Source organism: Gorilla gorilla, chromosome 6 (assembly GCF_029281585.2).
Source record: "Gorilla gorilla gorilla isolate KB3781 chromosome 6, NHGRI_mGorGor1-v2.1_pri, whole genome shotgun sequence".
Taxonomy (NCBI): domain Eukaryota; kingdom Metazoa; phylum Chordata; class Mammalia; order Primates; family Hominidae; genus Gorilla; species Gorilla gorilla.
The window spans coordinates 130,049,868-130,065,306 of record NC_073230.2 but is presented as its reverse complement, the minus strand read 5'-3'; the positions used below and the strand labels follow the sequence as shown (position 1 = coordinate 130,065,306).

Genomic DNA, 15,439 nt, shown 5'->3' with positions numbered 1-15,439 from the left:
AAGGGTGATGGCCCTTCTATCTTAGGAGATGACAAAGTGGGTAATTTCTATCTTGGGAGATGACAGACTGGGTGATTCTGCTTACAACAAACAAAACAGAAGCGCTGAAGCTTCTGAACACAAGAGCAGAAGAGAATTTACTGAGGAAAAGAATGAGTCAGTTTTCGCCAGGTTGAGTTTGATATGTCTGTGGGACATCCAGGTGCAGATGTTCAGCAGCCTGTTGCATATTCAAGCCTGAAGCCTGGAAACGTGCTCTGTACCTAGGTAGATTTCGGAATCTCGACTACAAACGGTTGTGAAATTTCAGGATTGGTGTTAGGGAACACAGGGATTCAAAGAATGGGCAGAGAAAAGTTGGTTGTAAAGAAAACAGAGGAGGAATGGCCAGAAATGTACATGGAGTCACAAAGGCGTGTGCTCAGCCCAAATGCCAAAAAAGTGAAGAGTTAGAAGAAAGGAGTTATCCCCAGCAGTTTGGGAGGCCGAAGCGGGCGGACCGCGAAGCCAGGAGATCGAGACCATCCTGGCTAACACGGTGAAACCCCGTCTCCACTGAAAAATACAAAAAAATTAGCCGGGCGTGGGACTACAGGAGCCCCATACCACCTACCACCGGAGGCTGAGGCAGGAGAATGGCGTGAACCCAGGAGGCGGAGCTTGCAGTCAGCCGAGATCGCGCCACTGCACTCCAGCCTGGGCGATAGAGCAAGATTACGTCTCAAAAAAAAAAAAAAGAAGAAGAAGAAGAAGAAGAAGAAAGGTGCTATCTAGATGGCAAATTGTAGGAATATCAAGTGATCTGGGTACAATACTCCATCTCCGGTTAGGGGCTGTATAAGAGCTACTGGATTTGTCACTTTTCGTACAGATTCGTTATAGGTATCAACAACGTGTAAATTTTCCAGCACAGTGATTAGCACATGGTAAACATTGGATATTTTTTAGTTAAGTTTTCTAAAACCATTTACAAAAGTTCACACGATATAAACAGTAAGTACTAAATGTCAATTTTAAAATGTAATTAGAAATTTTATAAATTTTATTGTAACTTATGATACCAACTTAAGTTAGAAAAAAAATTAGAAAAGGCATCTAAAAAATAAAGACTTTACCACTTCGGTGAACAAGTGGTCAGATTAAGCAACACTTCATAGGCTGCAGACTTCTAGATAAAGTTGGGTCTTACTGAGTAAAACAACAATATCTGCAGCAGCTGAAGCTGAGGGAGATCTTATCAAACAAAAAGTGGTGACTATTTTATGGTAAAGTATATAAGGCATGGCCAGTTGGAAGATTCTCCATAGATACAATGACTCTAATTCTTTAAGACTCTTAAACATTATAGACCAGGAAATGCCAGTGTTAATATCTATCTGTAGGGCTGATAAAATCTGTGCACATCTTGAGAGTATTTACCTTTTGATGTAAACCTAACTGGCACATGACTTCCTTGGATATACAGGGTGTTCCTTCTGCTTTCTTAGAAGACAGGCAAATGAGCAGATCCCAAGAGCCCAGATCACCTAAAAGCAAAAGAATATTCAAAACAAATAAGTTTTCATCAGATATTTTAAAAGCAATATTTAATTCTTCAGACTAAAAAATGTAATTATTTAAATTCTGAAACACAAGTAAATGATCTCAAATATACTTAAGACAAAATGTCAGTAAAATAACTAAAATTCAACTTTTTAAATTTTGGAAGTTCTAGTATTTTTATATTTAGTATTTTATTCTATAGAAAATGTAATTGTCTATATTATACATATTATAAAATTCATTTAAAAGACATTATAAAATTCATTTAAAAGATTGAAATTAGAATACCTTAAATCACTTATTTTAAAAATTAATAAAGTCTTTTTTTGTAGATTTGGGAGAAAAATAAAATCTTTTAAGATAGAAGAAAGCTGTGAAATCAAATAATGATAAGAAGTGATAACATCAAATATTTTGTTCTGGGCTTAGGTCTTCCCACTGTTTTTCATAGATTTACATGTCAAACATCAAATTTACTTTTGTGATGTTTCATAAAAGAAAATATTGTAATAGACAGAAAATAAAATTCAATGAAAATAAAAACGACAGGTTTTGCATAAAAGAAATTTGTAATATAGTTATACACAGCAGAGTTCAGTTCAAACTATGGAGTATAACACGGACGAAAGCAAATGATATTTCAGCTGTTTCACCAAGGACGAAGCTCTTTGCCAATAAATCATAGTAACTTGCCAAAATAATCTCAGAAGGGTACATTCTTGCCTAATCTCTAAACATTTTAAAGTTAACATTTGTGTGTATACATGGGTTTATTTTTCTTTTTTCACTTTGATTTATATATATTGCTATATATCTATATATCTATATCTACATATAGATGTAGATCACATGCCGTACGTATAATTGGTGCTTTAAAAATATTTCTTGACTAATGCATGAATAACTACCCCTTGAGAGCATGGTAAACACCTTACCTCATGGAGAAAAAAACAACAATAAAAGCACCAGAAGAAATGTATTTCAATTTTTAATGTTATTCAAAGACAATATAGAAATAGGTATCTCAAAAATAACCAGGAAAAAACCCCTCTGGGTAATGTCTAAATGAATTGGTATTACTTAGGAAATAGTCCTCATTTTGGATGAAAATCCAATTTAAAAAACAAACAATTTCTGTATACATTCTCTCTTTTGTTGATCAGTCCTGAGATAAATATTCTGAGTAATTATTTATGCCAGACCTCACCAGTCATCTCCTGCATTAGGTCTAGTAGCTTCTAAAAAGCTACAAAGTAACCAACTTCTTTAAATACCTCTCTTTTCAAATTTTTCAAAAGAATTTCTCACTTGAGAAGCATAATATTTCCAAAGAAAGGCTTTATGAGAAAAGTATTAATAAGGAAGAGGGATCTATGAAAATTAGAAATGAAATTTCACTCCCCACCAATCAAGTCCTTTTCAGTTTCACAAATCTTGTGCTGTCTGGGCTACTGGTTCCTCTGTTTTTAATTGTCCTGTTGCTGGAAGGGAAACCTTTCTGCCAAACAAGGAATCCAGGCATTTGAACTCAAGCTCTTATCCTAGAACTTCTCTGTTTGCTTGATGTATCTCAAGATGCTGGAAGACAGCACAATAAGGCAAAGGGGCAAGGAGAGGTGCAGCAGTTGATTTGGGGATGAGAGAAATCTCATCATGCAGCAACCATCAGGCCTTAGGCTTGCAAGATCTACCCTGCTCCATACACTCTCACTTTCAAGAAAAGTCCCTATAGATTCCTGTAGACAAAACCAAATACTATATGATTAATCCAATACTTTATTTTAAAAGTGCACCTGGCTTTTTCATCCCAAACTTTTTGATTTGGATTCAAAGCAAAACACAAAGACTGTTTTATTCTATATCATTTCTAGCCCAGGAAATACTAGAACCCTAGAAGAAACCTCCTGTCATATGATTCCCAACTAAATATTTTAAGAAGATAAGGATATGCAAAGAGGGATTTCAAATCATGACCTGCAGCGTTTTGGTCTCAGAGTAAGTTTTATAGTCCTCTACGTCTAAAGCATACCCTTCTTCACTATTCAAGGCACATGTATAAATTCTAGAGTTGATAGAAATATGTATTTAAGCTATAAATGTTTAAAATGGGGAGACACATTTAAATAATTCAAAGCATTGAATTTATAAAGAACCTTCTGTGAACAGAACATTGTACTCAAAGTATGAAAGTAAATAGCAAAAAAAAAAAAAAAAAAAAAGAGCAGAAAGTCACTGCTCTCAGCAATCTCTTTGAGGGGTCTAAACATTAAAAACAAAGTAGGAGAAAGTAAGATAACTTACAAAACATTACACAGCATTTTGCCATTCATAAGGGTGATCACCTCATCCCTCAAAGATATTTAATTAATATTTTAAATTAATAATTTAAAAATACTGTATAGTCCACAAATCTCCTCTTAAAATGAAGTAAAGTGTAACTGAAATTTCAAGTAATATCTTCATACACCTTCTTCCCAAATGCTTGCTAGCACGGTCTAAAAATGCTGATTGTTTCCACTCAAAACCCCCACTGTTACCCGCATTGAATCCCACCTCAATGTCCCCAAAGCTATTTCCTAGTTAAACATTTAGTAGACCTTTTCACTTTGTCTTCATTTCTATTTCCAACATTAGAAGTCAGCTCCCTCCCCTGCTTTCCAAAGCCCTTTTTCTTTTTTTAATGAAGTTTCACTTGTTTCATGAGAGCTACTATGTATTAAAATTTAGTTAAAGAAACCCTAAAGCCACATTGAAATGTAGAAACTGGGCAGAGATCAAAGTGCTTTCACTAGCTAAGTAAATCACATTGAGAAGTTAGCGTTGGAGCATTTGGGATACAAATTTGTACCTCAGCACAATTACAAATTACTGTATATTGTGGGGCTTTGGGGCCAAATTTCACAGCTGAAAGCATGAGCATTTAGGAGGCAAATGCCCAAGGTCTCCAGCAGAGATTGCAAACTAAAAGCACACAGGCAAGTCAAGCCCTCAGATGGGATACATTTGGCCTGCACAGCATTTGTTTTGTTTTTGTTTTAAGTATTTGCCAAAATGCAAATGTCAGCACAATTCACATAGAAAATTCCAATTTCAGCCTTTATTTGAAAACTTGGAAGCTCTGGTAACACTGGGTCCATATCCTACAAGGCAGTGACTGGCTGGAGCCACTGAGCCACAGAGAGCTCTGTCTCTGGTAGCAGCACACCATTCTAGACCTGGCATAAAATACAGTGTTCCAGGTTTCCATGAGTTGGCCATTTGACAAATTGATGTTCCATGTATTAGCTTTTAATGAATTAGAGTTGTTCATTAGATAAATTGGTTTTATTAAGATAACATCAGGTAAACTGCTATTTGGTTAATTGGCCCTAGAGGGATGTTTGAATATACCCTTTGATCTCTAGATTTATCATGCTATTCCATAAGATTGGGGAAGGTCATTCAATTCCAAGGACATTTTGTTGGTTACATCAAAGATGGCAAGGGCTGCAACTTAGCCTCTTAGGGTTCCTTCCTTTCAGAGCCTGGAAAAATCAAGAGTGGTCTCTGATCATCTTTTTTTCCTTCCATCTCTTCTTCCCAGTTGGAGTGCAAAAGTGGCCCAGAATCTGCTCCTACCTGGGCCTTGCCTCATCTCTTTTTCATTCACACTCTGTCGTTACACTTTTCTCCATGTTGAGCTTGTCTCAAGGCTGTTGCCATACTTGTAAATGGCCTAGGACAGGCTCTTTCTAAGCACTGGAGTAAATGCTCATTGTTCATGTCTTTCTCGGTGTGCCTTTTCTGCACCGAGAAGGTTGACATTAGAGTAAGAAGTGCTAAGACATCAGATTTGTGTTAGCTGAAAACAGGCAAAGCCCCTAGTCAATTTGGATGGTGACTTCTTAGGTTCTCCTTGCATGGGGAAAAGGACAACTCTATATGATTTAGCCTTGCTCTTTAGAACACTGCATTAGGATTTGGGGGCCAAAGCCACTACAAATAAATAAGTAGTAGAAATAGTAGTAACAAGGATGTGAACAGCTAATAGTTCTTCTGAACTTACAATGTGCCAAATATTGTTCCACATATTTGTATTATCTCATTTATCCTATACAACAATCTATTTGATATGATTATTCTATTTTTTACAGGCACAGAAAGGTTAAATAACTTGCCCAAGTTCGCCCTTCCAGTTAGTGGTGGGAAGAGAATTTGGATACAAACAACTAGCTCTAGTGGCCATGTTCTTGAACATTACACCATTATCTCCTTTGAAAACAGGGAAGCAACAAAGAAATTTAGCTATTGATGCCTTACATGTATTAATTTATGTAATATTTCCAACAACCCTGTGGAGTAGAAACAATTATTACATGTTATTACATGTGCTTTACAAGTGAGGAAACAGACACAGAAATTATCCAGCTCTAGCCTTTCTCTCTCACTGTCCGGTGCATCTGTTTTTCTTTGGAAGCTCAGAGGAAGAAATAACTACAGCACGTATAACTCAGGTATCCCTAGACCCTCACCTGAGTATCGTGCCCCATCATACTATTGGCAATACCACTGGTAATCAAAGTTAAATCTTCCTATATAAAAGGAAGCTAGTACTTACCTCGCAGGTACTCAGGAACTAGAAATATGTACTTGGCCTCTACCTATTTTTGAAAATATATCCTTAAAACTTTCTTAGTTGTTTTTTTTTTTTTTAACAATTAAAATTATTTATTTCCCTGTTGTGGAGAAACCAGAACTTCCTGATCAGGCTTACCAAGGTCTTAAATAGAAAGGTCATAGGGCATAATTCTAGGAAAACAGGATGTGGATGCTCCAGTCCCCATCTCAGAATGTGAAAAACCTACAGGCACCTCCCAAACATGTGGAAGCAAAGCTGCTGATAACACGAATCACTATCATGCCTTCATAGTGTTATCTCTGGAAAAGATGAAAACTTCTCAGACAATTTTGGAAGGAGACATCAGGGTCCAGATCAATTAATTCAGATAAAAAATGGCACTGACTATAGTTTTTATCCTTCTCTAAGTGTTCTCAGAAACCAGCTAACATCTGTTCACGTTAAAAGTAAGAGCAATTTTTAGAGGTTTTTGTTTTGTTTGGTTTTAAAATGAAGCATCTGCCCTAAGGAGTGAAGCTGCCTTTAGAATATTTCCAGTTTCTCATAGACAGGCTGCCATAAAGCAAACACTCATTTCCTGGCTCACAAATGACCTCCTTCGCTGATAACATCTGCAAGATCCGTAATTTAATCCAGAGAACAACAGAGAAATCTGAGATAGCATCGTTCATATTAGCATCAAATGCTGTTTATTCTCAAGGAAGGACAACTTTAATTTTCTGGCACACGTAATAAAAATCTAAGAATATTAAGTCTATTCCTGCTTTATTCTTCTCCACAGTGTTGACCACCATCTCACAGATTATATATATATATATTTTTTTCTGTATTTGTTTATTATGGTTCCCCCAATTTGAAAATCTGCTCCCTGATGGCAGAGACTATATCTATTTTGTTTACTGCTAAATTCTCAGTACCTACAATAGTGACTGAAATGTAAAGCATTTGCCACATATTTGTAAAATGTATAAATGAGTGAATCAGTGAATAACTGCATGTGAACCGCAATTATAATTAAATCAAAAGCAAGTATATTGAAATTCTATTCTATAAGTTAAAAATAGAATAATAGTAAGAAAAACATTAGTTTTTTAAAAAGGAAATAAATATAATTTTGGTTCTTAGCTGGTAAGGATAAAAGAGGAGAAATAAACATGAGAAGAACAAAGTTAATAATTCATTGTGCTTAAATTATACAAACAAATAGGAGATTCCAGTGCTTTACATATTGGAAATTTTCTGTAAACACTTACACATTAATTTGAGGCAGAACAGATTTATAAAGTATAGTTTGGAAAACAAACATGTCCAAGAGCTTCTAGAATACAAAGCTACAAAAGCCAAGCCTCATTTACTTATTCACGATATTAAACTATCATATTCCATAAGGATACAACAAGGATGATTTCCTGAGTTTTTTTCCTTTAAGGTGAAGTACTAAAGTTGTTTAATTTTTTAGTAATTCATAATATTCCTTTATAATATAATATGTGAGGATATTTTATCTGTTCACTGTTCATTTGTATTACCCTTCTTTTCACAACTAAATTATAAAATCCCTATTAAATAACAATGTATTTACCGGTATCCATCCTTTATCAGGATTAGTGCCTAGTATTATGTTCATGAGTACATTTTTAGCTTATTGATGATAAATTAGGGTCTATACTTGATTCCACTACAAGATTAGTTGGATATAAGTTAATCATTGCAAATTCCTCTATCTTTTCTCAAATTTCTCAAGTTGCATTAACCAATTCCTTACTCTGCACTCTTCATGTAGGAGATCTATGGAACAGTACCACAGCACCCATAATTAATTTTATTTATGATTGTTCTTTAAGGACAAGAAACAGTCACCTTATTGTTTCTAACACTGATTATAGTAGACACTTAGTAGATGTTTACTGGGTTGACTATTTTAATTTTCAGAATTAAATTTAAGAGAAATCGTATGTATGGAAGCTTGAGATCCTGAATGAACTATACAACATGGCTACAAAATCTAAATAAATCTGGTCTCTTCACCTCAAGTGGCTGGTCATGGGTGTTTACTTTCTATGCTTCTGGCTCCATATCCTTTAAGGGTTAATGAAAATGTTATGTTACACAACAGAGAAATTCTAAACCATTCTCTCCATGAATGGCCTAAACCCATACTAGGGATCAGGCTTTCCTGTTCTAATGTCTACCCTCTTTCTGCCCAACAAGAGGTTGTAAAGATCAATCAGATATAATAGTATCCGTGATGAGTTTTGAGCTCCCCAAATTTTTCTAAGCTACTCATAGGTTCAAGAAAGTGACATTATCCTTAAATTTTGCGAAAGAAAAGATTTTTGTTGTGAAGAAATTAGCCATTTAAAAAAGCGTAAAAGGAAATCAATGAGTTTACTTTTGTGAAATAAATCCTTTAAGAAATGTTCACTTTAGAAGGCTTGCTAAAGTTCCCTCCTAGTTTTTTAAAATGATTTTTTTAAAAAGGTGCTCATGCCATTTATGTCATTTTCTTTTGAAGTGTAACTGACTATATACATGTGTGGGTATGCGTGTTTACATTTTTACTGCTTTCAAGACTATTGTCTGTCTGGGACAACACTCTCTTTACTGCATTTTATGAAATTTCTAAATGTCTGAAATGCTCAGCAGCTTGAAACACCTTAAAAGATATTAACATTGCAACAATTTAAAAATCAGAAAACTCCCAGTGCAAAATGTTGTTTTATAATACCATTCTCCAATAAAAGGAAACATGTTGCTGGAGGAATGACTGCTTTAAGGGTTGGGGCAGGAAATACACAAGATAAGCCTAGACTGTTGCAGTGTCAGAAAGTAAGAAAGTGCTCAAAAACAAACAAGCAAGCAAACAAAAAAGTAACAACAAAGGTACGTCGAAGACACACTGAAGTCAACGATTAGAGCTGGAGCAATCTGGGCAACTAAATAAATAGAGTAATATTGAATTATAAGCTAAAGTAGAAAATAAATATCCATGAGCCCATAATGGTGCAAATAACTGACTAAATAAATAAATACATAGTGATGAAGAGACAAATCTCTCATGCAGAAGAATTCCAAAACAGTTATGTAGCTACTCTGCCTCCAACGAGGTAGAGCATAAGTTCTTACTACTTTAGCGTGAATGGCACATGGTGACACCTTTCCAAATAGTTCAATACGGAAAGAGGGAATAAAAGAATAACTTTATAGTGGAAAAACCTAGCAAACATTACCTCAGTCAGATAATCAGGTTAACGTGAACAGAGCTAAGTCATGTGGGTAGTACAAACTCTTGACATGACATGATAAGGATGATGCTTTATCTCTGTGTTCACACTCCTTCAAACCATAACTCTAGTCTAATCATGAGAAAAACGTCAGGCAAATTCCCACTGAGGGACATCAAAATAGCTGACCAGTTCCTCTCAAAACTTTCAAGGTCATAAAAAATGGAAAGTCTGAGAAACTGTCACAGCCAAGAGGAGTGAGCTGAATGAAACACGATGACTAAATGTAATATGGTATACTAGATGGGATTTTGAAACAGAAAAAGAACATTAGATGAAAACTAAGAAAATCTGAACAAAGTATGGACTTCAGTTTTTAAAAAGTCTGAATAAATGAATTCTCCAGAAGAAACAAGATGATGATTGTTATGTGATAGTAACTAGACACAGACTTTCACATATTAATTATACATCTCACCAAAGTATTTTATACTTAGAATGTCGTATCACAAAACCAATCAGCATTATGATGCTGAAGGTAAAAATAATTACTTTTTATGTAACATGCATTCTTCCACAAATAAATTCCAATTTTTTAAAAAATTCAGAGGACTGAAAAATAGATCAAATTTGGAGTTGAAAGCCCCTTCTTAATACATGCAGCTCCTCACATGCCTAAGGTAATAAAAGCCGTCTACAGCAAACCCACAGCCAACATTATACTGGATGGGGAAAATTTGAAAGCATTCCCCCTGAGAACTGGAACAAGAAAAAGATGCCTACTTTCACCACTTCTATTCAATATAGTACTGGAAGTCCTAGCCAGTGCAACAGACAAAAGAAAGAAATAAAGGGCACCCAAATTGGCAAAGAGGAAGTCCAACTGTCGCTGCTTGCTGATGATATGATTGTATACCTAGAAAACCCTAAAGACTCATCCAGAAAGATTCTAGAACTGGTAAACGAATTCAGCAAAGTTTCAGGATACAAAATTAATGTACACAAATCAGTAGCTCTGCTGTATACCAACAGTGACCAAGCTGAGAATCAAATCAAGAACTCAACCCCTTTCAAAATAGCTGAAAAAATAATAATAATACTCAGGAATATACCTAATCAAGGACGTGAAGGACCTCTACAAGGAAAACTACAAAACACTGCTGAAAGAAATCATAGATGACATAAACAAATGAAAACACATCCCATGCTCATGGATGAGTAGAATTAATATTGTCAAAATGACCAAACTGCCAAAAGCAATCTACAAACTCAATGCAATCCCCATCAAAATATCACCATCATTCTTCACAGAACTAGAAAAAATAATCCTAAAATTCATATGGAACCAAAAAGGAGCCACATAGCCAAAGCAAGACTGCAAAAAGTACAAATCTAGAGGCATCACGTTACCTGACTTCTAACTATACTATAAGGCCATAGTCACCAAAATAGCATGGTACTAGTATAAAAATAGGCACATAGACCAATCCAACAGAATAGAGAACCCAGAAATAACCCCAAATACTTACAGCCAACTGATCTTCAAAAAAGCAAACAAAAACATAAAGTGTGGAAAGGACACCCTATTCAACAAATGGTGCTGGGATCATTGGAAAGCCATATGTAGAAGAACGAAACTGGATCCTCATCTCTCACCTTATACAAAAATCAACTCAAGATGAATCAAAAACTTAAATTTAAGACCCAAAACCATAAATATTCTAGAAGACAACATCAGAAAAACCCTTCTAGACATTAGGTTAGGCAAAGACTTCATGACCAAAAACCCAAAAGCAAATGCAACCGAAACAAAGATAAATAGAAGGGACTTAATTAAACTAAAAAGCTTCTGCACAGCAAAAGAAATAATCAGCAGAATTAACAGACAATCCACAGAGGGAAAGAAAATCTTCCCATTGTATACATCCAGCAGAGTACTAATTTCCAGAATACAAGGAACTCAAACAAATCAGCAAGACCAAAACAAACAGTCCCATCAAAAAGTGGGCCAAAGACATGAATAGACAATTCTCAAAAGAAGGTATATAAATTTCCAACAAGCATATGAAAAAATGCTCAACATCACTAATTATCAGGAAAATGCAAATCAAAACCACAATGTGATAACACCTCACTCCTGCAAGAATGGCCATAATCAAAAAAGAAAAAGAAAAATAGATGTTGGCATGAATGTAGTGAAAAGGAACACTTTTACACTGTTGGTGGAATTGTAAACTAGTACAACCACTATGGAAAACAGTGTGGAGATTCCTTAAAACCTTTAAAATAGATCTACTATTTGATTCAGCAATCCCACTACTAGGTATCTACCCATGGAAAAGAAGTCATTATATGAAAAAGATACTTACACAAGCATGTTTATAGCCCCACAATTTGCAATTTCAAAAATATAGAACCAGCCCCAAATGCTCATCAATCAATGAGTGGATAAAGAAAAAAAAAATATATATATATATATACACACACACCATGGAATACTACCCAACGATAAAAAGGAATGAAATAATGGCATTCACAGCAACCTGGATGGAACTGGGAGACTATTATTCTGAATGAAGTAACTCAGGAGGAAAACCAAACACCGTATGTTCTCAGTATTATGTGGGAGCTGCTATGAGGATGCAAAGGCGTAAGAATGATACACTGGAATGTGGGGATTTGGGGAAAAGGCTGGGGGATGGTGAAAGAGAAAAGACTACGCATTGGGTACAGTATACACTGCTTGGGTGATGGGTGCACCAAAATCTCAGAAATCACCACTAAGTTACTTATTCATGTAACCAAATGCCACCTGTTCTCCAGAAACCTATTGAAATAATTTTTTTTAATTCATGCAGCCCCTCAAATCCCTACCTTTCCTTTACCTTTATTACTATTTCCCTCTAAATTTAACAACTCCTTTGGCATTTTATTGACATATATGGTTTTAACTATTGCTTCTGTCATTGGCTCACAAATTCACATTTCTTAATCTTTCTTATGTTTCAAGAGGCATTTCCAGTAATACTCTAGAAGAGATGCCCTGCTGAAAACGTACAAATTTGAACCCATTATCTCCCACGAAAAGACCTGCTCTTCCTCCTTTTTATTTAGTTTTTTTATTATTATTATTATTTTAAGACAGGGTCTCACTCGGTCACCTAGGCTGGAGTGCAGTGGTGCGATCACAGCTCACTGCAGCTTTGACCTCCTGGACTCAAGTGTTCCTCCTGCCTCAGCCTCCTGAGTAGCTTGGACTGCATCTGCACACCACTATACCTGGCTATTTTTTAATTTTTTGTAGAGACAGGGGTCTCACTCTGTTGCCCAGGATGGTCTCAAACTCCTGGGCTCACACAATCCTCCCACCTCTGCCTCCCGAAGTGCTAGGATTACAGGCCTGAGCCACTGTGCCCAGTCCTACATTTTCTTTTAATCATCAAAGCTATAGCCACTCTTTCTCAAACTAGAAGGCATAAGGACATCTTCAACTGGCACTCACATCTCCTTCCCAAATCTTATTAATTTCAAACACCATCAATTCGAAATTTAAATTTTTAAAATATTTCCTGGCCTTTCTAAATCCTATCCCATTCTCTAAATCTAAGATATCATCTCTGCAAAGTCTTCTAGCTAGTCTCCCTGCTTCTAATTATTTTTCCTTCTAGAATCTATTTTTCTTCCTATAGTCAGAGTTATTCTCTTAAAATACAGATCTCATCCTTGTCCGAACAATACAGGTCAAATTCCTTAGCACAGCAACCATGTCCCTGCACATCTACTCCAACCCAGTCTTCTAGTCTCCTTTCCCCAGAAGTAGCCCCTCCCTACCACAAACACTCCTGTCTCCAGCCGCACCTGCCTTTTTTTGGTCCCTGAAACTCCAAGCTCTTACAAACCTGTATGCCTCTAGTATGGAGCTCACACTGTTGAATGCTCTTCCCTCCTATACTTGCTTAAGAAATCATTCTTACACACCAAGTGTTCTACTTGTGACACCTTCCTAGATCCCCACATTCAGAATTGCCCATTTCCTTTTCTGTTCTCCCAAAACATTTTATTTCTGCCCTTCAGACTGCTTCTATTTTACCTGATATTACATTTAAACATGTATAGCCTCGTTACTCAGAAATGCTCCATGGATCCACATTGTCATGACTTGAAAGCTTGGTGGAGATGCAAATTTTCAGGCCCCATCTTTGACCATACCAAATCAGAATTTGCCAATAAGCTCCCTAGATGATTGGTATACACAAGTAAGTTCGAGAAACACCTCTGCCCTATTGTTCTTTGAAAGGTCTTACCTTTGTAATGCTCCCTCCCCTACCCACACCAATTATAGGGTCCTACATATAGATCTTATTTAATAACAGTGTGTTGAATAAAACTTGAGTGCTTAGAGTCACTTATAAAATACGTGATGTCGGCCAGACGCAGTGGCTCACACCTGTAATCTCAGCACTTTGGAAGGCAGAGGCGGGCAGATCACGAGGTCAGGAGTTTGAGAACAGCCTGGCCAACATGGTGAGACTACATCTCTACTAAAAATATAAAAAAATAGCTGGGCATGGTGGTGGATGCCTGTAATCCCAGCTACTCTGGAGGATGAGGCAGGAGAACCGTTTGAACCTGGGAGGCAGAGGTTGCAGTGAGCCGAGATCATGCCATTGCACTCCAGCCTGGGCGACAGGGTGAGCGAGACTCCATCTCAAAAAAAAAAAAAGAAAAAAAAACTTGATGTCTGGCTGTAATAATGCCCTCCTTATAATCCTTGTTTTCAGTTTGATGCTTTATCTTGGCTTCTTTTATTACTTGTATTACTTGAGTATATAATATGGCTTTTTGATAGACATTCCTTATGCCAAATTCTGCAGAACAGCAAAAGAGGTTTTAGTGTATAATTAGCATTATGACACTTCATTTAACCAAATATTATTCCTTCTTCCTGTTCTACTAAATGTTATTTTTCATGACTTTTGTGAAATGCAATGAACAAAACCTCATCATATCTGGGTTAATATTGTATAATAAGGCATTGGGGATTGTGAGAAGTCTAAGAGGGAGGAGAGAACCACTAATTTCTAATTTATTTCAAGAATAAATCCACACTAATTCAGCACAGATGAGAATTAAGGCTTGAGAAAATATAATTCACTAACATGAGAAAAAGAATCAACTGTCTCTCAATGGCTTATTACTTAATGCCACAAGTATTTTAGGATTACACATCTATTCATAAGCATTATTTTCAATAATCTTTGGAGATTTATTGAACCCAACCATAACATTACTGTGAGATATTTATGAAGGAAGTCTTATCTTCCATTTTAAAATCAAACAATAGATAATCTAATGAGCTTGTTCAGGGTCATTTCAAATAGAGGATATAAGGCATAAAACTCAGACCTCCCAGGAATGATAACACTCACATTTTGGGGATGTTACAGGGATGGTGAGTTAATACTTTTAAAGTGTGTAGGACACTGTCAGTATTTGATAGCTTTATATAAGTGTTTATTTAGTGAATAGCTAGGTAGGTGGTAGGTAGATACAGGCAGATAAATCCGACATCTAGGTGATGAACTTTCAAGTAACAAAATGTGACTTCTATGTGTCTTGCCAGCCTATTATTTAAGGCTTATGAACACAGTGACATAACATAGTGTCATGAAGAAAACACAGGAAATAATAATCTTCTCTTCTAACCCTGACCCACACCCTCATGTTTCTTCAGCAGGCATTCCTCCCACAGAAGGAAGAAATATTAACTTGACAGACACTCAGCAGTGGTTTCAATCTAAGAAAAAGAGAGGACCTCACAGTAGTTGGCCTCAGTTAAAATGTACGCATATTACCTAGAACCAGGCTCAGCAGTTTTCTCTTATTTGCTAGAATAGGTGACATCTTGAGCCCTGAAATATGACGGAGGAAGGTACATTTTCATGAGTAAATAACAACAAGCTCCAGGTAGTAGGTCTCCTTGGATCCTAACGTGTATGCTTTAGATACAGAGGAAGCTGGGTAATGAGTAATCAGGGCTGTCGCCTAAGACAAG

General features: G+C 36.1%; 1 protein-coding gene across 2 annotated transcripts in view; it reads right to left on the bottom strand.

Annotated features, from left to right (window-relative positions):
• Positions 1-15,439, bottom strand: part of CPED1 (cadherin like and PC-esterase domain containing 1) — a 312,286-nt gene that overhangs the window by 252,526 nt on the left and 44,321 nt on the right. For both annotated transcript variants that reach the window (XM_063708746.1, XM_063708747.1), the window contains one exon: positions 1,420-1,526. In XM_063708746.1, the coding sequence (XP_063564816.1) occupies positions 1,420-1,526 (107 nt within the window). Of the gene's footprint in view, positions 1-1,419; positions 1,527-15,439 lie in introns of those variants that run through there.